The sequence below is a fragment of the Garra rufa genome, chromosome 11, assembly GCF_049309525.1.
Source record: "Garra rufa chromosome 11, GarRuf1.0, whole genome shotgun sequence".
Taxonomy (NCBI): Eukaryota; Metazoa; Chordata; class Actinopteri; order Cypriniformes; family Cyprinidae; genus Garra; species Garra rufa.
Genome location: NC_133371.1, coordinates 34359481 through 34376100, shown reverse-complemented (window position 1 = coordinate 34376100; position 16620 = coordinate 34359481). Strand labels below are relative to the sequence as shown.

At 38.7% G+C, this 16620-nt stretch overlaps 1 protein-coding gene across 3 annotated transcripts; it reads right to left on the bottom strand.

Moving 5' to 3' along the window:
• Window positions 1–644: 644 nt before the first annotated feature.
• On the bottom strand, window positions 645–15176 carry mlc1 (modulator of VRAC current 1). 3 transcript variants are annotated; one of them, XM_073850605.1, is made up of 12 exons: window positions 14933–15176; window positions 10477–10721; window positions 10052–10141; window positions 9911–9964; window positions 6172–6273; window positions 5651–5752; window positions 4628–4696; window positions 4422–4538; window positions 4267–4323; window positions 3967–4089; window positions 3449–3601; window positions 645–2678 (listed from the first exon to the last, which is right to left on the bottom strand). In XM_073850605.1, the coding sequence occupies exons 2-12, from the start codon at window positions 10714–10716 to the stop codon at window positions 2601–2603; spliced, it is 1185 nt and encodes a 394-aa protein (XP_073706706.1). In that variant the 5' UTR covers window positions 10717–10721; window positions 14933–15176; the 3' UTR covers window positions 645–2600. The 3 variants fall into 3 exon arrangements, with proteins under 3 accessions (XP_073706706.1, XP_073706707.1, XP_073706705.1); XM_073850604.1 differs by having other exon boundaries at window positions 649–2681; window positions 14933–15174; XM_073850606.1 differs by lacking the exon at window positions 14933–15176 and having other exon boundaries at window positions 646–2681.
• Between the last annotated feature and the right edge of the window lie 1444 nt (window positions 15177–16620).

Here is a 16620-nt window from a genome sequence, read left to right as displayed (position 1 = left end):
GTTATATCGTGTACTAAGACCGGTGGAAATGCAAAGCTTCAATTTTCTAGGCTGATAAGATTACGAACTACACTCCCATTCCGGCGTAATAGTCAAGGAAGTTTGCTGCCGTAATATGGCCGAAGCAGGAGCAGTAATACCACGCAGCACATGTGCAAATGCTAAACTAGCTGGGAACTCATTTCTGATAATACTCCGCCTGCTTCGGCCATATTACGGCAGCAAACTTCTTTGACTATTACGACGGAATGGAAGTGTAGTTCCTAATCTTATCAGCCTAGAAACTCGCTGCTTAACATTTCCGCTGGTCTTAGTACACAATATAACTACAGAAGAGTCAAGTTTTAAATACAACAAATATGGAAACTCGTTGGTCATTTTTGAACGCGATGCTATTGGTCTAATAGGATTCGTGATATCGCCAGAACAGGAGAACGGCTGAATGGATTTCAAAACGGTAAAAATCAACTTATAAACTCGGGGGAAGTTGGAGAATGAGCCTATTTCCAAAAAAAGTGGAGTGTTCCTTTAATGTTAGTAAATTGTTAGTACATTTTTACATACATAACCAGTCAAATGTTAAACAGTTGTTTTTAGTCAGTTATTCAGTCACATTTTTAAGATTTTACGTTTTTTTAAGAAGTCTCTTCTGCTCACAAAGCCTGCATTTATTTAGTCCAGTAGTAAGTACAGTAACAACAGTAAAATATTTTTTTCAATTTAAAATAACTGTTTTCTATTTGAATATATTTCACAATGTAATTTATTCCTGTAATTTCAAACCTGAATTTTTAGCATCATTACTCCAGTCCCATGATCCTTCAGAAATGATTCTAATATTTATTAAACAATAATAAACATTTATTATTATTATTATGAAAACAGCTGAGTAGAATTTGTTCAGCTTTCTGTGATGAATAGAAAGTTCTGAAGAACAGCATTTATCTGAAATAGAAATCTTTTGTAACATTATCAATGTCTTTATCATCACTTTTGATCAATTTAAAGCATCCTTGCTAAAAAAAAAAAAGAATTAATTTCTATAATTTCTTTTCTATAATTTCTTTCTAAAAAGCTTTTTTATTCCAGAAAATAAAATCTGAATAAATGCTGATCTTTGGATCTTACTATTCATCAAAGAACCCTGAAAAATTTACTCAACAGTTTTAAATATTGATAATAATAATAATAAATGCTTCTGAACAGCAAATCAGCATATTAGAATGATTTCTGAAAGATCATGTGACACTGAAGACTGAAATGATTATGCTAAAAATTTAGCTTTGATCACAGGAATAAATTACATTTTTAAATATATTCAAATAGAAAACAGTTATTTTAAATAGTAAAAATATTTCTAAATTTTACTGCTTTTGTTGTACTTTGTGTCAAATAAATGCAGGCTTGGTGAGCAGAAGAGACTTCTTTAAAAACATTAAAAATCTTACTGTTCAAAAACTTTTGACTTCTAGTGTATATACTGTACATACAGTATATTCTATATTTTGCTGTATTTACGGTTTGTAAGACTCAGACTGCACATACTGACACTTTCTGAAACAAGCAATTAACATTTCACAAACATTTTGTTCTCCAATTTTATTGATCTACAACAACATCACAAGACTCATTTATACAAAAAATAAAATCTAAAGTAAAAATGGTTGCACACAGCAAGGCACTGAACAGTAACGTGGTCCATTAAAGTGTGTTAGAATTATTAAAAGCATCATTTTTTAGGTCCCTAGTCTTCCAGCTTCTGACATGTGGGTTTTCTAGATGATGCATTACAAGTGCTATAGATTGTACATGCATGGTGTGTTCACCATTTATTTGCATATAAATTGTTTAACCATTCGCTCATCACATATGATTCTGATTTCAACTGGTATGGTAGGCTATATTCATGATTGTGTGACACACATATTTTGCCTTGTTGGTTCTTTTCTTACTGAATTGTCATTCACCAATATCTTTAAAAAGACATACAGTATAGCGTTCAAAAATCTGGGGTCAGTATGATTTTTTTTTAATTTTTGAAAGAACTCTCACGCTCAACAAAGCTGCATTTATTTGATAAAAAATACAGTAAAAAAGCAATATTATGAAATATTATTACAATCTAAAATAACAGTTATAAATTTAATTTATTCCTGTGATGGCAAAGCTGAATTTTCAGCATAGTGTCACATGATCCTTCAGAACGCATTCTAATATGCTGATTTAATGCTCAAGAAACATTTATCATCATCTATTTCTTATTATCTTATTATAAAACTGAGATAGATTTTTCCCCCAGGATGCTTTGATGAATAGAAAGTTCAAAAGAACAGCAAAAAGTTTCACTTTTGATCAATTGAATGCATCTTTGCTGAATAAAAGCATTACATTCTTCTAAAAATAAAACATTTTAACCCCAAACTTTTAAACGATAGTGTACTGTTCATAAATATGACAGGTCAGCTGACAACTATGACAGAACTGTAAGTTTCATACCCATAAAACAAAATTATTCTCTTCCAGCTGACATTATCATCCTTCATATTTGTACCTTCACTTTTATTCTTCCTGTTTTTTTCTTCTGATGTCTGTATCTTTGGTCACTGAGCCATTTGGACCACCACTGCTTTCCATGCCTTCTCTCTGTCAAAATCCCTTAATGTGCCATTCAGCGTATGCTGCTGTAAGAAAACAATAAGATGGTTGAAAAGAAATGGCCCAGTAGCCACCTTGAGGTCTTCCTTTGTTAATCACAACATTCTCCATGTGCATTCTGACGAAATTAGAGAGGCGGAACAGCTCTGCCATTCCACTGTGACTGTCTTTCATGCTACATTTGGCACTGTACAGTACAGTTTTCCATCACTCTTGGCTAACATCATGTGCACAGTTATACAACACACACACACATACACACACACACACACACACACACACACACACACACACACACACACACACACACACACACACACACACACACACACACACACACACACACACACACATGTTGGGTTTACATGTTTTATGGGGACATTCCATAGGCGTAATGGTTTTTATACTGTACAAACCGTACTTTTTATCACCCTACACCTACCCTACACCTAAACCTAGCCCTCACAGGAGATTGTGCATACTTTTACTTACTCAAAAAAACTCATTGTGCATGATTTATAAGCCTGTTTCCTCATGGGGACCTGAGAAATGTCCCCACAAGGTCAAAATCTACTGGTATTCCTATCCTTGTGGGGACATTTGGTCCCCACAATGTGATGAATACCAGGTACACACACACACACACACACACACACACACACACACACACACACACACACACACACACACACACACACACACACACACACACACACACACACACAGAGTACAGCACACTTCCTGTACTCTTAAATTGACTTGTCAGTCAGTGGGTGTATGCTTGTGTGTTTACCTCAGAGTGCTTTTTGTGTAGTGTGTCCCATTCAGTAGGTCCCGTGTGGAGCTGGTTCTTGTAGGAAGCACACTTGACTATGGTGGCTAACGTCAGCACCGCCTGGACCAGCAGCAGCCCCATCAGGACAAGCAGTAGTATGTCATACGATTGCTGCATGCACAACATACATTCACAAACTTAACATGTGACCCTGGACCACAAAACCAGTCTTAAGTAGCATGGGTATATTTGTAGCAATAGCCCAAAATACATTGCATCGGTCAAAATGATCAATATTTCTTTTATGGCAAAAATCATTGGGATTTTGTTAACTAAAAATGAGTAAATACTGTTTTTGGTAACTGAAATAAAGTTTAAATAAAATTCAAATGTTAGATAAAAAACTAAAACTAAAAAAAATTAAATGAAAATTAGCAATTACCGGGGTTCAGATGCTTTAAGTGGTCAAAAAGGTCAAAATCTGATGTATTACAACTAATTTGATTTGATTGGTGCAGTGCACAGAAATGACTCACCTTTGCTAATGGCACTTCATGCAGAAAGATCTCAATAAAATTAATCACGCTGTTGGACAAGAATCCAGAAGCTGAGAAAAGCAGTGGTGAGGTCACACTACTTATAGCAATCAGCATTTCCACCTACAGCAGCAATTGAGAGGGCGGAAAAAAAGAGAAAAAAGGAGAGAGACAGACTTTAGAGAGGAACACTCTATAGAAAAGGCAGACAGACAGCTAAATGAATGAGAATGGTAAATGTCCTCTAGGGACGTTCGATTGCACTTATTTATTGCTGGAGAGACCCTGATGGTGACTCACCAGACTCTTGCTGGGATATTCTGCCACCACATGGCTGGCAATGGCACTGGGGAAACACTGCAGAGGTATCGCACACACAAACAACGATAGTAAATCCCACTGAATAATTTAGAATCTGAATTGGACTAATATTTAATAGAATCAACTGAACTCACAGCTACCAGAATCCAGAAGAAAGTGACAGAAAGATATGGCTCGGGGAGTAGAGCACCCAAATTGAGAGCAATAATTCCTCCAAATACAGCAGAGATGCCCACTATAACCTCAATTACCTACACCAGAGAAAGAGAAAGCAGTTCTACAGTGAACGTTGTGCAGTGCGTACACACACACACACACATCTCATTTGTAGGCAACTCACGGCGTAAGCCTTGAGAAGACGGGTGGGGAATGAAGCTGGGGTCACAACCACAGGGCCATCAGACACTGGCTGGAGGAATGAGATGGATGAGAGCAATGAGGAAAAGAAAAAGAGCAGAGACATGAGCACATAAAATGTAAATCATATCAGCTAGGGACAAATACAGTTAGTCACAGATACATCACACGGTGATAAAATCCTGCTGGCTGGGTCTCTGCATAAAAGGATTTTGCTATTATTTTGCAAGTTGAACTGAAGCTGAAATACCAAAATATACAGTAGAGGTCAAAAGTTTACATACACCCTGTAGAATCGGCAAAATGTTTATTATTTTAACAAAATAAGAGGGATATTTATTTAGTACTGACCTGAATAAGATATTTCACAAATAAGATGTTTACATATAGTCCACAAGAGAAAATAATAGTTGAATTTATAAAAATCACCCCTTTCAAAAGTTTTCATACGCTTGATTGTTAATACTGTGTTGTTACCTGAATGATCCACAGCTGTGTTTTTTTGTTTAGTGATAGTTTTAATGAGTCCCTTGTTTGTCCTGAACAGTTTAACTGACCACTGTTCTTCAGTAAAATCCTTCAGGTCCCACAAATTCTTTGGTTTTTATTTAAAGCCCTGAAGTGTATGCTTTTGAACGGGGTCATTTTTACAAATCCAGCTATTATTTTCTCTTGCGGACTACATGTTCATGTCTTTTATGTAAAATATCTCATTCAGGTCAGTACTAAATTAAAAATAACATGGTTATTCCTCTTATTTTGGCAAAATAATTAACACTTCACAGATTCTGCAATGTGTATGTAAACTTTTGAAATTATTGAAATGTAAATAATAGTAGAAGAAGATCTTTTAAAATTAAATTTGACTACATGTCTCATGCATAGACAATTATTAAAAAATGAAGGCAAGGTATTACAGGCAAAAATGTTCAAATCAAATCAGATATTTATTGTATATTTTTGTGGTCTATACGCACAAATAACAGTAGATAACTCTCACACACACCTTTCCGTGACTGCAGCAGTCGTCCACTGAGCGTGCTGACAGGATAACAGTACTGGCTGTGAGCACTTCCAGCACAATAAGCAGGAGCAGGTTAAAGTTAATCTTTAAGATGACAGACAGCAGTAACTGTTTTAATAGTATACTGTAGTTGCTTCACATGCACATTATAGCAGTGGATTTTTAAAGGGCTAGTTCACCCAAAAATTTAAATTCAGTCATGAATTATCCACCCTCATGCCATTCCAAACCTGTAAGACTTGTATTCTGAAAATGAACGAAGGTTTTACGGGTTTGGAATGGCATGAGGGTGAGTAATTAATGACAGAATTTTCATTTTTGGAAGAAGTAGCCCTTTAAATAGATATATTATTTCTATCGGATCCTTTAAAATTACTTTTGCTTTGCTATTGTTATGTTAAATAATATACTAGACTAGAGCCAAACTGTTTAATTTGGATGTTTCCACATAAATTAAATTTTTAGGGTCACTGACAAACATTTTAAAGTTGTAATGTTCTCACATTGATGGCTGAGGGACTAATGGCGAGTTTACATCCAAACCACACCAGACATGTCGTTGTCACAGCAAAGGACGACACGTAGACCATTTGAAAGTCTGAGACCTGAAAACATAATATAGGTTAAACACTTTTTACTGGAAAAGCTAGTTTGATTTGAATACAGTTGAGCTACTTAAAGCTAGTGCTGGGCTGTTTGACCACAAATCTGTAATCACGTTTTTTTTTTTTTTTTAGTATTCTGGTGGGATTTTTTTAGGATTCACAGTTTATCACTTTTTTCTCTAACTATGATAGTTGCACAATCACTGAATTTAATATCGAAAAACATGCTATATATAACATGAGCAGTTTTGATTTAAATTAGATCATATAATTTCAAAATATGAAGCAAAAACAGAATGGTCTGACTTTAGCTTTAGCATAAAACACCTGCATGAAACAAAAGCACCAGACATGCTGAATGAGAACGCAATATCACTCTCTGACAGCAGGTGGCGCTTATGGAACAGCGGCTATACAGCAGTTCCTTGGTTATCGCTTACATTATTCTGCATTATATGGAGCTTAGATGTAAAGGAAATATCATTTAAACTTTTCTAAAGACAGTCAGTTCCCCTCAGAGATACAATGATATAAATCTCCCATCCCAATTCAGCATTTAGAATTTTCTTTCAAGTGAGTTTGCTTTTCACCTCTTTGCATTTGTCTTCAGCATCTCTGGCTTTTGTTAGCGGCCATTTACAGTTGGTTTATTTGCCCAGTTAAAGAATAAAGTGTTTTCACGACGCATCATTAATCGCCCATATTAGCGGTGCTGAGCATAAACAATGCCAATAAACCCAATGAAATTTGCTAATTTAGGTGATTATTGCTGCTAAAAATGGTCAATTATTGTCATGTCTTGGGCTGTACTAGTCGGTTAGACCAGGAAAAACATTAGGAGTACTATAGACTGCCAAAAGTGATAAATCAAGGAGAAGACTGCAAAAAACTGTCTGAGGAACAAAAGTTATTTGTAGTTGGTCTGAACCAGGATTTCAAGGATAAAAATCTTGACAACATTCGTGTTTGTTCTTATTTTTGGTCAGGTAGGTGAAATATTAGTCTAATATTTTAATTAATACTGCTTGTGCATATCTTTACCATATATTAACTTTAGCTTGTCAAAATATTGTGCCCTTTTCTGTTTACTAAGTCCTTCTCTGTATGATTTAACACCTTCACACATTTTTTTCCCGTGGATTAGACAACAGAAATTAGCAGAACAACACATTCAGTGGCACATTAACCATGCAATCCATGCTGTTGTTTACATCCGAGTATCGCCAATATGGCCGCTAGTGTTGTCAAAAGTCCCGGTACTTCGGTACCAAGTCGGTACTAAAAAAATTTAAATGTTACTGTTCCAGGTTTTCTTTAGTACCGGTGGTACCGACTATCCGGTCGACCCGGGTCTTGACGCGCTATCTAAAAGGTGCGCACTGCGCAGTTGCGCTCTCTTCGGCGCTGCTGTTGATGCGGTCGCTCTGAATCACTTGTTGACAAGGAAGAGCCAGGCATGCTCCAAACATTTTCGATTTTCGGCTGAAGAAGGCGAACATCATAGATCGTCTAGGTTCTCTCAAAAGAAGGAAACGCATCAAACTGAACAAAACACAGTGAAGTAAAAAAAAAAAGAAAGACATGATATATGTACTATTTATACACACAAATTACCTGTTTATTCAAAATATGTGTGTTAAAGAATGTACAAATGTATCGTTAACAATGTTTATGTCCTTAATATCAGTCTGTCAGAAAATGTTCTTATTCTTGGCTGGATAACTCTAGCAGGTTTATAAAGCTTTTTATTATTAAATATGAACGCAGTTCGGATTAAATAAAAGTACAGTCAAATAAAACACGTTTGATCTCCAGTTTAGTTTTGTCATACTTTACAATAAGATCAAATTCATGCATTATCTAACAAACTTAAGTGAACAATATATTTTTACAACATTAATTCAAAATGTTATTCAATACAAACACATGATCATTCATGTTTGTTCATGTTTAACAGTTTAACATGATTTTATGGATTAGTAAATGTTGAAATGAGTCTAACCTTAAAGGGGCTATATGTAACTTTCTGAAATTTAAACTCGCGACTGACACCTGTGGCCAAAAAACGGAACTGCTCTTCCTTTCTGCTCGCTCTCGCAGCGCGCGCTCGTACGTACACACTTCACAAGTCATCCGCTGCAAAGAAGTCAACATTATGTTTACAGAGGTAAGAACAGTCAAATACATATATTGTTTGAGAAACTAAGTTTGTTTGCAATATATATGACTAGCGATGGTGTTTAACATGAACGCGCTTGACGTCACATCCGCAGACAGCGCTCGAAAAATCCGACCCGACAGAAAATAGGAAAAATAGGATACAGCATAGACATATATGTCTATGGCAGGGGTTTTCAAACCTGTCCTGGAGCCTCCCCTGCCCTGCACATTTTGCTTGTCTCTCTCATCTAATACACCTGATTCAAATCATCAGCTCATTAGTAGAGACTGCAAGACCTGAATTGGGTGTGCCTAATAAGGGAGACATACAAAATGTGCAGGGCAGGGGAGGCTCCAGGACAGGTTTGAAAACCCCTGGTCTATGGGATACAGGCTTATAGCTGCACCCACTGTGAGCTGACAAGGTGTCAGTATGCTCATCAGGAGATGTTTGAGTCATAAATGGTCAAATAAAAAGGCTATTGTTACGTTTATTTTGGGGGAAAAGTTACATATAGCCCCTTTAAGAAGAAGAATTGCCATATAACTACTGTTTTTTTTTTTTTGTAAGGTCATGTTGTCTAACAAATGAAATCGTACTGTAAAGAGTTTTCAATACTGCAGTTTCTATCTGTGATAGACAGTTAACTTAATATATGTAATCTTATCTAAATTTATTATAAAAGCTGAGGTTTGTTATTTACTGAAAATTAATATTTTTGCTGGTGTCAATGATCTAATGTTGCATCTGGTCAGACTTAGCCCACTGCTTTACTTAAATGTATTATATTTTCTTTTTACAGCTGCAGATTGAGGAAGATCATGAAAGACCCCAGCAAACTCAAAAACAGACAACAGTACAGATGTTTTTAGAAGCAGCAGAAACAAACTTTTGGATGAAGCTTGTGTACATTTTTTGAATGCCTGTAATTTATTTAGTTGTTATTTAATTATTAAAATGTTTACAATCCTTGAAATACTTTTATTATTTGGAAAAACCTGAAACTAAATTTAGATAAGTATAACGAATGACATTGGTTTTTGCACATTATTTTTCTTTAACTCTATTAATAAAAAAATAGTGTGTTGTTCAATTAATGTTATTGTGTTTTACTTTGGTACCGAAATTGGTACCGAGAACCGTGGATTTTCACTGGTATTGGTACCGAATACTGAAATTTTGGTACTGTGACAAGACAACACTAATGGCCGCGCATCCGGGTAACTGACCAAATCGTGACCTAAGTGCAAACCCTCTATTAGTTGTGTGTTATTAATAGTTCATTAACCATTAGTCAGCAGTTTAGACCGTTTACAAGGATTTCCTCTCAATTCACGACAGTGTCTACATTGCTTAACCACCCAGCACTAATAAAAACTATAGTTATGCATTACCAGCTTTAGTTAGACACTCTTCATCATTGAACTAGACAAAGTTTATTTCTATGTATATACTGAAAAATATCCTTTCACTTACTGCAACGTGTCTGTTCTTGGCAATAGCGAAGCTCACCACTGCAGCTGGTATACTCTACAAACCAGAAGAGAAACATATATGACTGTCAAACTGGCCGGTGGCCTCATCCACAAACATGAGTTCTTCAGGACAAACACTCACTGATCCAGCAGTACAGCGGAGGTAGTCCATCGCATCTGGAAACACATTACCCATGTAGAGGGAGAAAGCTGCCACTATAAGCAAGCTGCTCTAGAGGTCAGATACAGATGAACACACTCAGACCTTTGAGAAAATCAGTGTGTTAAAGGAATATTTGACCCAAAAGTGACCATCCAAAATTAAATAACTGATGGACTGCAGTCATGTGGATTATTGTGATGTTTTTATCAGCTGTTTGGACTCTTATTCTGATGGAAGATCCATTGGCGAGCAAATGATACAGTGGTATTTTCCCTGAATATGTTCTGATGAAGAAACAAACTCATCTACATCTTGGATGGCCTGAGAGTGAGTAAATTCTTAGCAAATTTTCATTTTTGGCTGAATTTTTAGCTAGTGACAATTTGCTAAGCCAAAACTCTTACCCCTATAACAACGCTGTAGAGCCAGACTCTGTAGCTAAAGCAGGGATGTAACGGCCCAGGCTGATCCAGCTGCAGGTCACTGGCCCTGACATCCACCGTGTAGCTGTCTCTTTCCAACCTCTCCCGCTCCAGATGCCGACTCAGCGTTCCTACCCCGCTGTTTCGCTCCAGGGTGGACATCTGGGCATAGCTGAACACTTCCTGAGCTGATGCCTCCTCTCGTTGCATCCTGATATCCATGAACCCTAGAGATCCAATCCATATAAAATCACATCTATTGACTAGGTGAAAGAAAAAAAGCACCGAACGCAAACATTTAGAGAAGGAGGTAAAGAATATGGCTTATGTACTGTTGACAGACTGCCATATGATCCTTTTAATGACACTTAAATTTACCTCAGTTCCCAAAGGCCTCTAAATGGAATTCAACACATTATACCTCTTACTCTTCAAAGAGCGTTTGAAGGTCATTCAATCATAAACACGTCTCATGTATTCTTGATTGCAATGCAAAGTCGCTTTGGATAAAAGCACCTGCCAAATGCAGCAATGTATATCTAACTTCACGTCACTTAATGCTGAATGCAATGTTTAGCAAACTAATTTTTTATACAGTACATTGCGTTGTGAAGCCTCAATTCACCTGTAGTATTTAATATGATTGATTTTAGTTTTCAGCATTTTATTTTTACTTTTGATACATGACAATGATCCACAGCTGTTTTTTGTTTAGTGGTAGTTGTTTATGAGTCCCTTGTTTGTCCTGAACATTTAAACTGCCTGCTGTTTTTCAGAAACAGAAACAGATTATTTGGTTTTTCAGCATTTTTGAACCCCTTCCAACAATGACTGTATGGTTTTGAGATCCATCTTTTCACACTGAGGACAACTAAGGGTCTCATATGCAACTATCACAAAATGTTCAAACGCTTACTGATGCTCTAGAAGGAAAAACGATGCATTAAGAACCGGAGGGTGTAAACTTTTGAACGGAATGAGGATGTGTACATTTTTCTGTATTTTTTCATTTAGTACTGCCCTTCAGAAGCTAAAGAAGATACTCACATGTTCCCCAGAAGACAAAATAAGTTAAATCTAACTTAAATTAAATAAAATTTAGCATCAGTGAACGTTTGAACCTTCTGTAATAGTTGCATATGAGTCCCTCAGTTGTCCTCAGTGTGTAAAGATGGATCTGAAGGAGTTTTCTGGAAAAAAAAAAAAAAAAAAAGCGGGCAGTTTAACTGTATACAAAAACAGCTATTAAGTATTACCAAATACTACGATAGTATATAAATAACACTAAAATAAGACTGTAGACATATTATTCATTCGTAGTTCATGTTAACTAATGTAGTTAACTAATGAACTGTTATAAGGTGACGTGCTGGACGGATGAGACGAGAAACAAGATTACAATAAACACTATCTTTTAATATATACTTAGAATAACAGGCAGGAACATCCACACACGAACACATAGAACGATTAAAGACCGACATTGAACTCAAGAACCAAACAGACTTATAAAGACAGACTAATTACTAAACACAGGTGACGGTGATGACACAGATGATGGGGCTAAACCAAAATGACAGATCCACAGGGGGAGACAATGGGAGAAACCAAAGACATAAACTGACATAACTATGACATTACGCCCCCCTCCGCAAAGGCGCGTCCTCGCGCCGTACAAAACAGAAACAGAAAACAGACTAGAGGGGCAGCAAAACTGAAAAACAGAGTCCATGGAGGAGGCTTAGGTGGAGGACGCAACCCCGGGAGGGGGACCAAAACAAGAGTCCAAGGGTTAGACAAGACAGTCCAGAGGGGCGACGACGGAGGGAGGAGCCAGGGAGGACATGGGTGGGGCATAAGGCAGGAGGAACCGACCCAGACCGCAGCCATGATGACGGCCCACTGTGGAGCCGACGGAGGGAGGAACCATGGTGGACGAAGGCGTGCCGACTCCATGGGGCCGACCGACAGAGGCGGAGCAGATGGATAAGGAGCCCGAGGCGAAGATGGAGAGCCGATGATCCGGGGTGACGCCGAGGATCCGGAGGGCCAAGGTGGAGCAGGCTCTGGCGCCCGAGGCGGAGGCGGAGTCCCGGAGATCCGCGGCGGAGCCGGAGCGACAGAGGATGGAGGCTGTGCCCGCAGGAAGGAGGAGTCCCAAGGAGCCGGTGGGACGGCGCGACGAGGCACAGCCGGAGGAGCAGAGTCCTGAGGAGCCGATGGGGTGACGACTGACCAGGGCGGAGCCGGAAAGACGATGGAGCCCGGTGGAGCTGGTGGATCGATGGGCGACGGTGAAGAGGAGGGCGTCGAGAGCCGTGGTGGAACCGCGGGGTCGAAGGGCCGAGGCGGAGTCCAGGACTCGGAGGCTGGAGGCGGAGCTGAGGAATCCTCCAGCCGAGACGCCGATGGAAGCTGGCAGTCCCGCGGCGAGCCCACTGCACAGGTGGTGGGCTGAGGGTGAGCTGGGGGACTGACTGCTGACCTGGGAGACTTGGGGCGGCTGGGCGGAACCAGCGGGAACTCAGGACTGCTGGGCGGAACCAGCGGGAACTCAGGACTGCTGGGCGGAACCAGCGGGAACTCAGGACGGCTGGGCGGAACCAGCGGGAACTCAGGACGGCTGGGCGGAACCAGCGGGGCCCAGGCAGATTCAGACAGACGAGGGCGGGTGGGAGGGAAGTCTATGCAGGTCAGTGGCTCAGAGAAAAAGTCAATTAAGTCATATGAGTTGTCTTGGGCAAGATCCGAGAAGAAGTCTATTAAATCCCCAGAATTAGATCCAAGCTCACCCTCAGCGGTGGTGCAGTGGGCAGGGCTCTCTGTAGCCCTCTCTTGCTCCACGTCATACTCCACCGTCGCGGATGTTGATGCCGGCTCTCGCACCTGGTCAGATGGGTCAGGCTCTGTCGCTCTCGGCTCTGGCACTCCATCTGCGGTGGGCTCAGGCTGTAACTCCGCATGTCGGGGTGATGTTTGGCTGGGTTCTGGGTCGTGAGTGGGGTTGACGTCCTCCTCGATGACGCCGACAGTCCAGGAAGACTGGCAGGACGCCAACACCCACTCGATGTAGTCCGGCAGGCTCTCTTGAGGACCCTCCCCGGATAGCAGCGCCTTGGTGGTGGAATTCAGTCCTACGTGATAGTAGATGCATAGGCTGCTATCCGGGAAGTGGGAATGTTCTGCCAGGGAGATGAACTCACGTGTATGGTCCTCAAGAGAGCGTTCCTCCTGCCTCAGGAGGATGAGACGAACAGTAGGGTCCATGAACAAACAATATAAAACAAAACACTGAGGGAAAAAAGACGGAAAATAAACGCAGGGGAAAGTGCCGGGTAAACTTTTTAGGTCGGTCTTTCTGTTATAAGGTGACGTGCTGGACGGACGAGACGAGAAACAAGATTACAATAAACACTATCTTTTAATATATACTTAGAATAACAGGCAGGAACAAGCAGGAACATCCACACACGAACACATAGAACGATTAAAGACCGACATTGAACTCAAGAACCAAACAGACTTATAAAGACAGACTAATTACTAAACACAGGTGACGGTGATGACACAGATGATGGGGCTAAACCAAAATGACACAGATCCACAGGGGGAGACAATGGGAGAAACCAAAGACATAAACTGACATAACTATGACATGAACCTTATATTATTACATAATTATCGGCTTAACAGTATTGGTCAGAAATTTCATATCATCTCTATATAGTCTTTCTGAACAGTTTTACCAAAACAAACGAATGATAACAACACATACAGTATGTTTATATTATCCTCAATATTTTGCTAACATAAAAAGTGCCAGACTAGATTTACTTCTAGCGTCTTGCTTCATTTAATGAATTTACATAAAAATGTCCTCATTAATGCACATCTGAGAAAACATATGGAACATAAAACAGTTTTACAGTGACACAACCACAACCCGCTGTGTTTTATGCTCAAGCTTTTAAAATTCATTTTTTACAATCTAAGGTGTTCCAGGAGCATGATAGTCCTCTAAAAGCAGCATTTTCTTTTTTGCACTGATAAAATCATCATACAAGACCTATGAGCTCTCAGTGCAACATTTCACTAATAACTACGAATATCTCAGTATCCAGGGGGAAAAAAGAATATTTCTGGTCAACGATATAGAAATAAAATGCAATCAAACTGCTCCCTCTTGAAAACCCACACGCACAATGAATATAAAGCACTTTCATGGTATTATGTAAACAGCCACGGGAACACAGAGCAATAAAGAGGATGCAGTGCGGGGATAATGCATGAAGGCAATGATTCATAAAAAAGTTTGAAACACACCAACCCCTCCCTCAACAGCTTCTCCTCAACTTCATTCTGAGCCCTACTTCCCTTCCTCCGTTCATTCATCTTATCTCTCCAGCTCTCTTTATCTTAATCTCTGCTTCCCACTCACCTGCCTCCAGCTTCAAGACCGTTTATTTCAGCTTGGCCCACCTGTTCCCCTGTTCCAGTGGAAGTCTAAGGTTTTAGTTGTACTTTATCTCTGTCTTCTTCCTCTTGTTCCTCTCCTCCCTCTCTCTGTCCCCTCCACTCCAAGTCAATAAAAAACTTCTGGAACGCTTCAAAGCCTGGAACAGAAAGTTGAGTGTTGCCCTGCCAGCCAGTTTTAGCCAGTGAATGCAAATGGAGCGGAGAGATGGGGCTCAGATCAGGGGCTGCTGGGACTAGAGCCTCTTACTGCTCTGTTCAACTCAATGAGAGAACTCACACATAAATCAACACCCCCTCGCTGCCATACACACAGAAACACACACAGAAAGAATGCACACAACTTACAACCAGTTTTCCCATGTACACACAATCAGGCACCCACAAATGTTTCCTTTCTCCATGCATGTAATTACATTCCAAACAAAACTTTAGAATAATTAAGAAGTCTCTTGCTTGTCAAGGCTCATTTTCAAAAATTAAGAAATATTTTTACAATGTAAAAGAGCTGTTTTCAATTGTAATATATTTTAAAATTTAATTTATTGCTGTGATGCAAAGCTGAATTTTCAGCAGTTTTTCCTCCAGTCTTCAGTATCACATGATCGTCTAATCATTCTAATATGCTGATTTGGTACTCGAAAAAAAACTGTAATATAAATATAAATTAGAACTGTCACAATTCCTTGATTCAATTTGAATCCTCAATTTAAAAAAAATTTAAAAATCTGTTGCGTAACTGGCAAAATACCGGAAGTGGTATTTTGTGGTAAGAGGCATTCGAGAATCATTCGAAAATCCATGTTGCATTTTTAGACCGTTTTCCAAGGCTGCATGTTATATTAAAACCATTTAAAAATCATAATAAAGCATAATGCTATTGTGAGTTCACAAACACTATGATTCAATTAAATAAATACATACAATGCAGGTTTATTATGCGCTTTATTAATTATTTACTCCGTTCACAGTAAATGCTGCTCCACACAAACTGTTATCATTTACATGTGTGGAGCATCTCAAACTCCATCTCTGCATACTGCTGTGAGTTTGGGTTTATTATAACGGTCATCCTGGAAGGCAACATGCACCATTTCATCAGATTTGTAAGGTAAATGATTTATAAACATACACAAACACAGTAGAATACATCAATATCTTTCTCAATATGCTAACTGTTCATCACAATTTTGAAATAAAAGCTTAAACCCTCACTCTGTGTTTACGTTTTGATGTCCACATATTTAAAAAATCACAGTGGCTGTAACATTTCTGTCGTAAAAAAACGTCTAATATTAAAGATTAAGTGAACATTTAAATTAAATGTTGCTTAGTCAATATTAAACAAGGATTAGATCGTGCTGTAAAGTGTAAAAACAATTGTCAGGCCATTGACGCCCTCTGCAATCATTTGATATATAATGTGTAATGAAAATTAACTCTATTGTGTATAATACATTATGTATTTGAACAGTTTTGTTCAATAAAACCAAATTATTACTTGCTTTTGATACTTTATTTGAAAGGCTATTGTTTGCTTAGGTCTATTTTTATTGCCAAAAAAAATATTGTAATTATGCCATTACTTGATTCAATCGACCGATTACTTGGTTATCAAAAGAATCATTAGTGACAGCCCTATTATAAATGCTG

Coding starts and splice junctions, on each gene's coding strand:
- mlc1 (XM_073850604.1), bottom strand. CDS start 10,716: ATGGATATCAGGATGCAACGAGAGGAGGCATCAGCTCAGGAAGTGTTC. Junction 10,142..10,476: donor TCTACAGCGTTGTTATAGGG/GTAAGAGTTTTG, acceptor TCTGACCTCTAG/AGCAGCTTGCTTATAGTGGC. Junction 3,602..3,966: donor ATGAAGTGCCATTAGCAAAG/GTGAGTCATTTC, acceptor TTGTGCATGCAG/CAATCGTATGACATACTACT.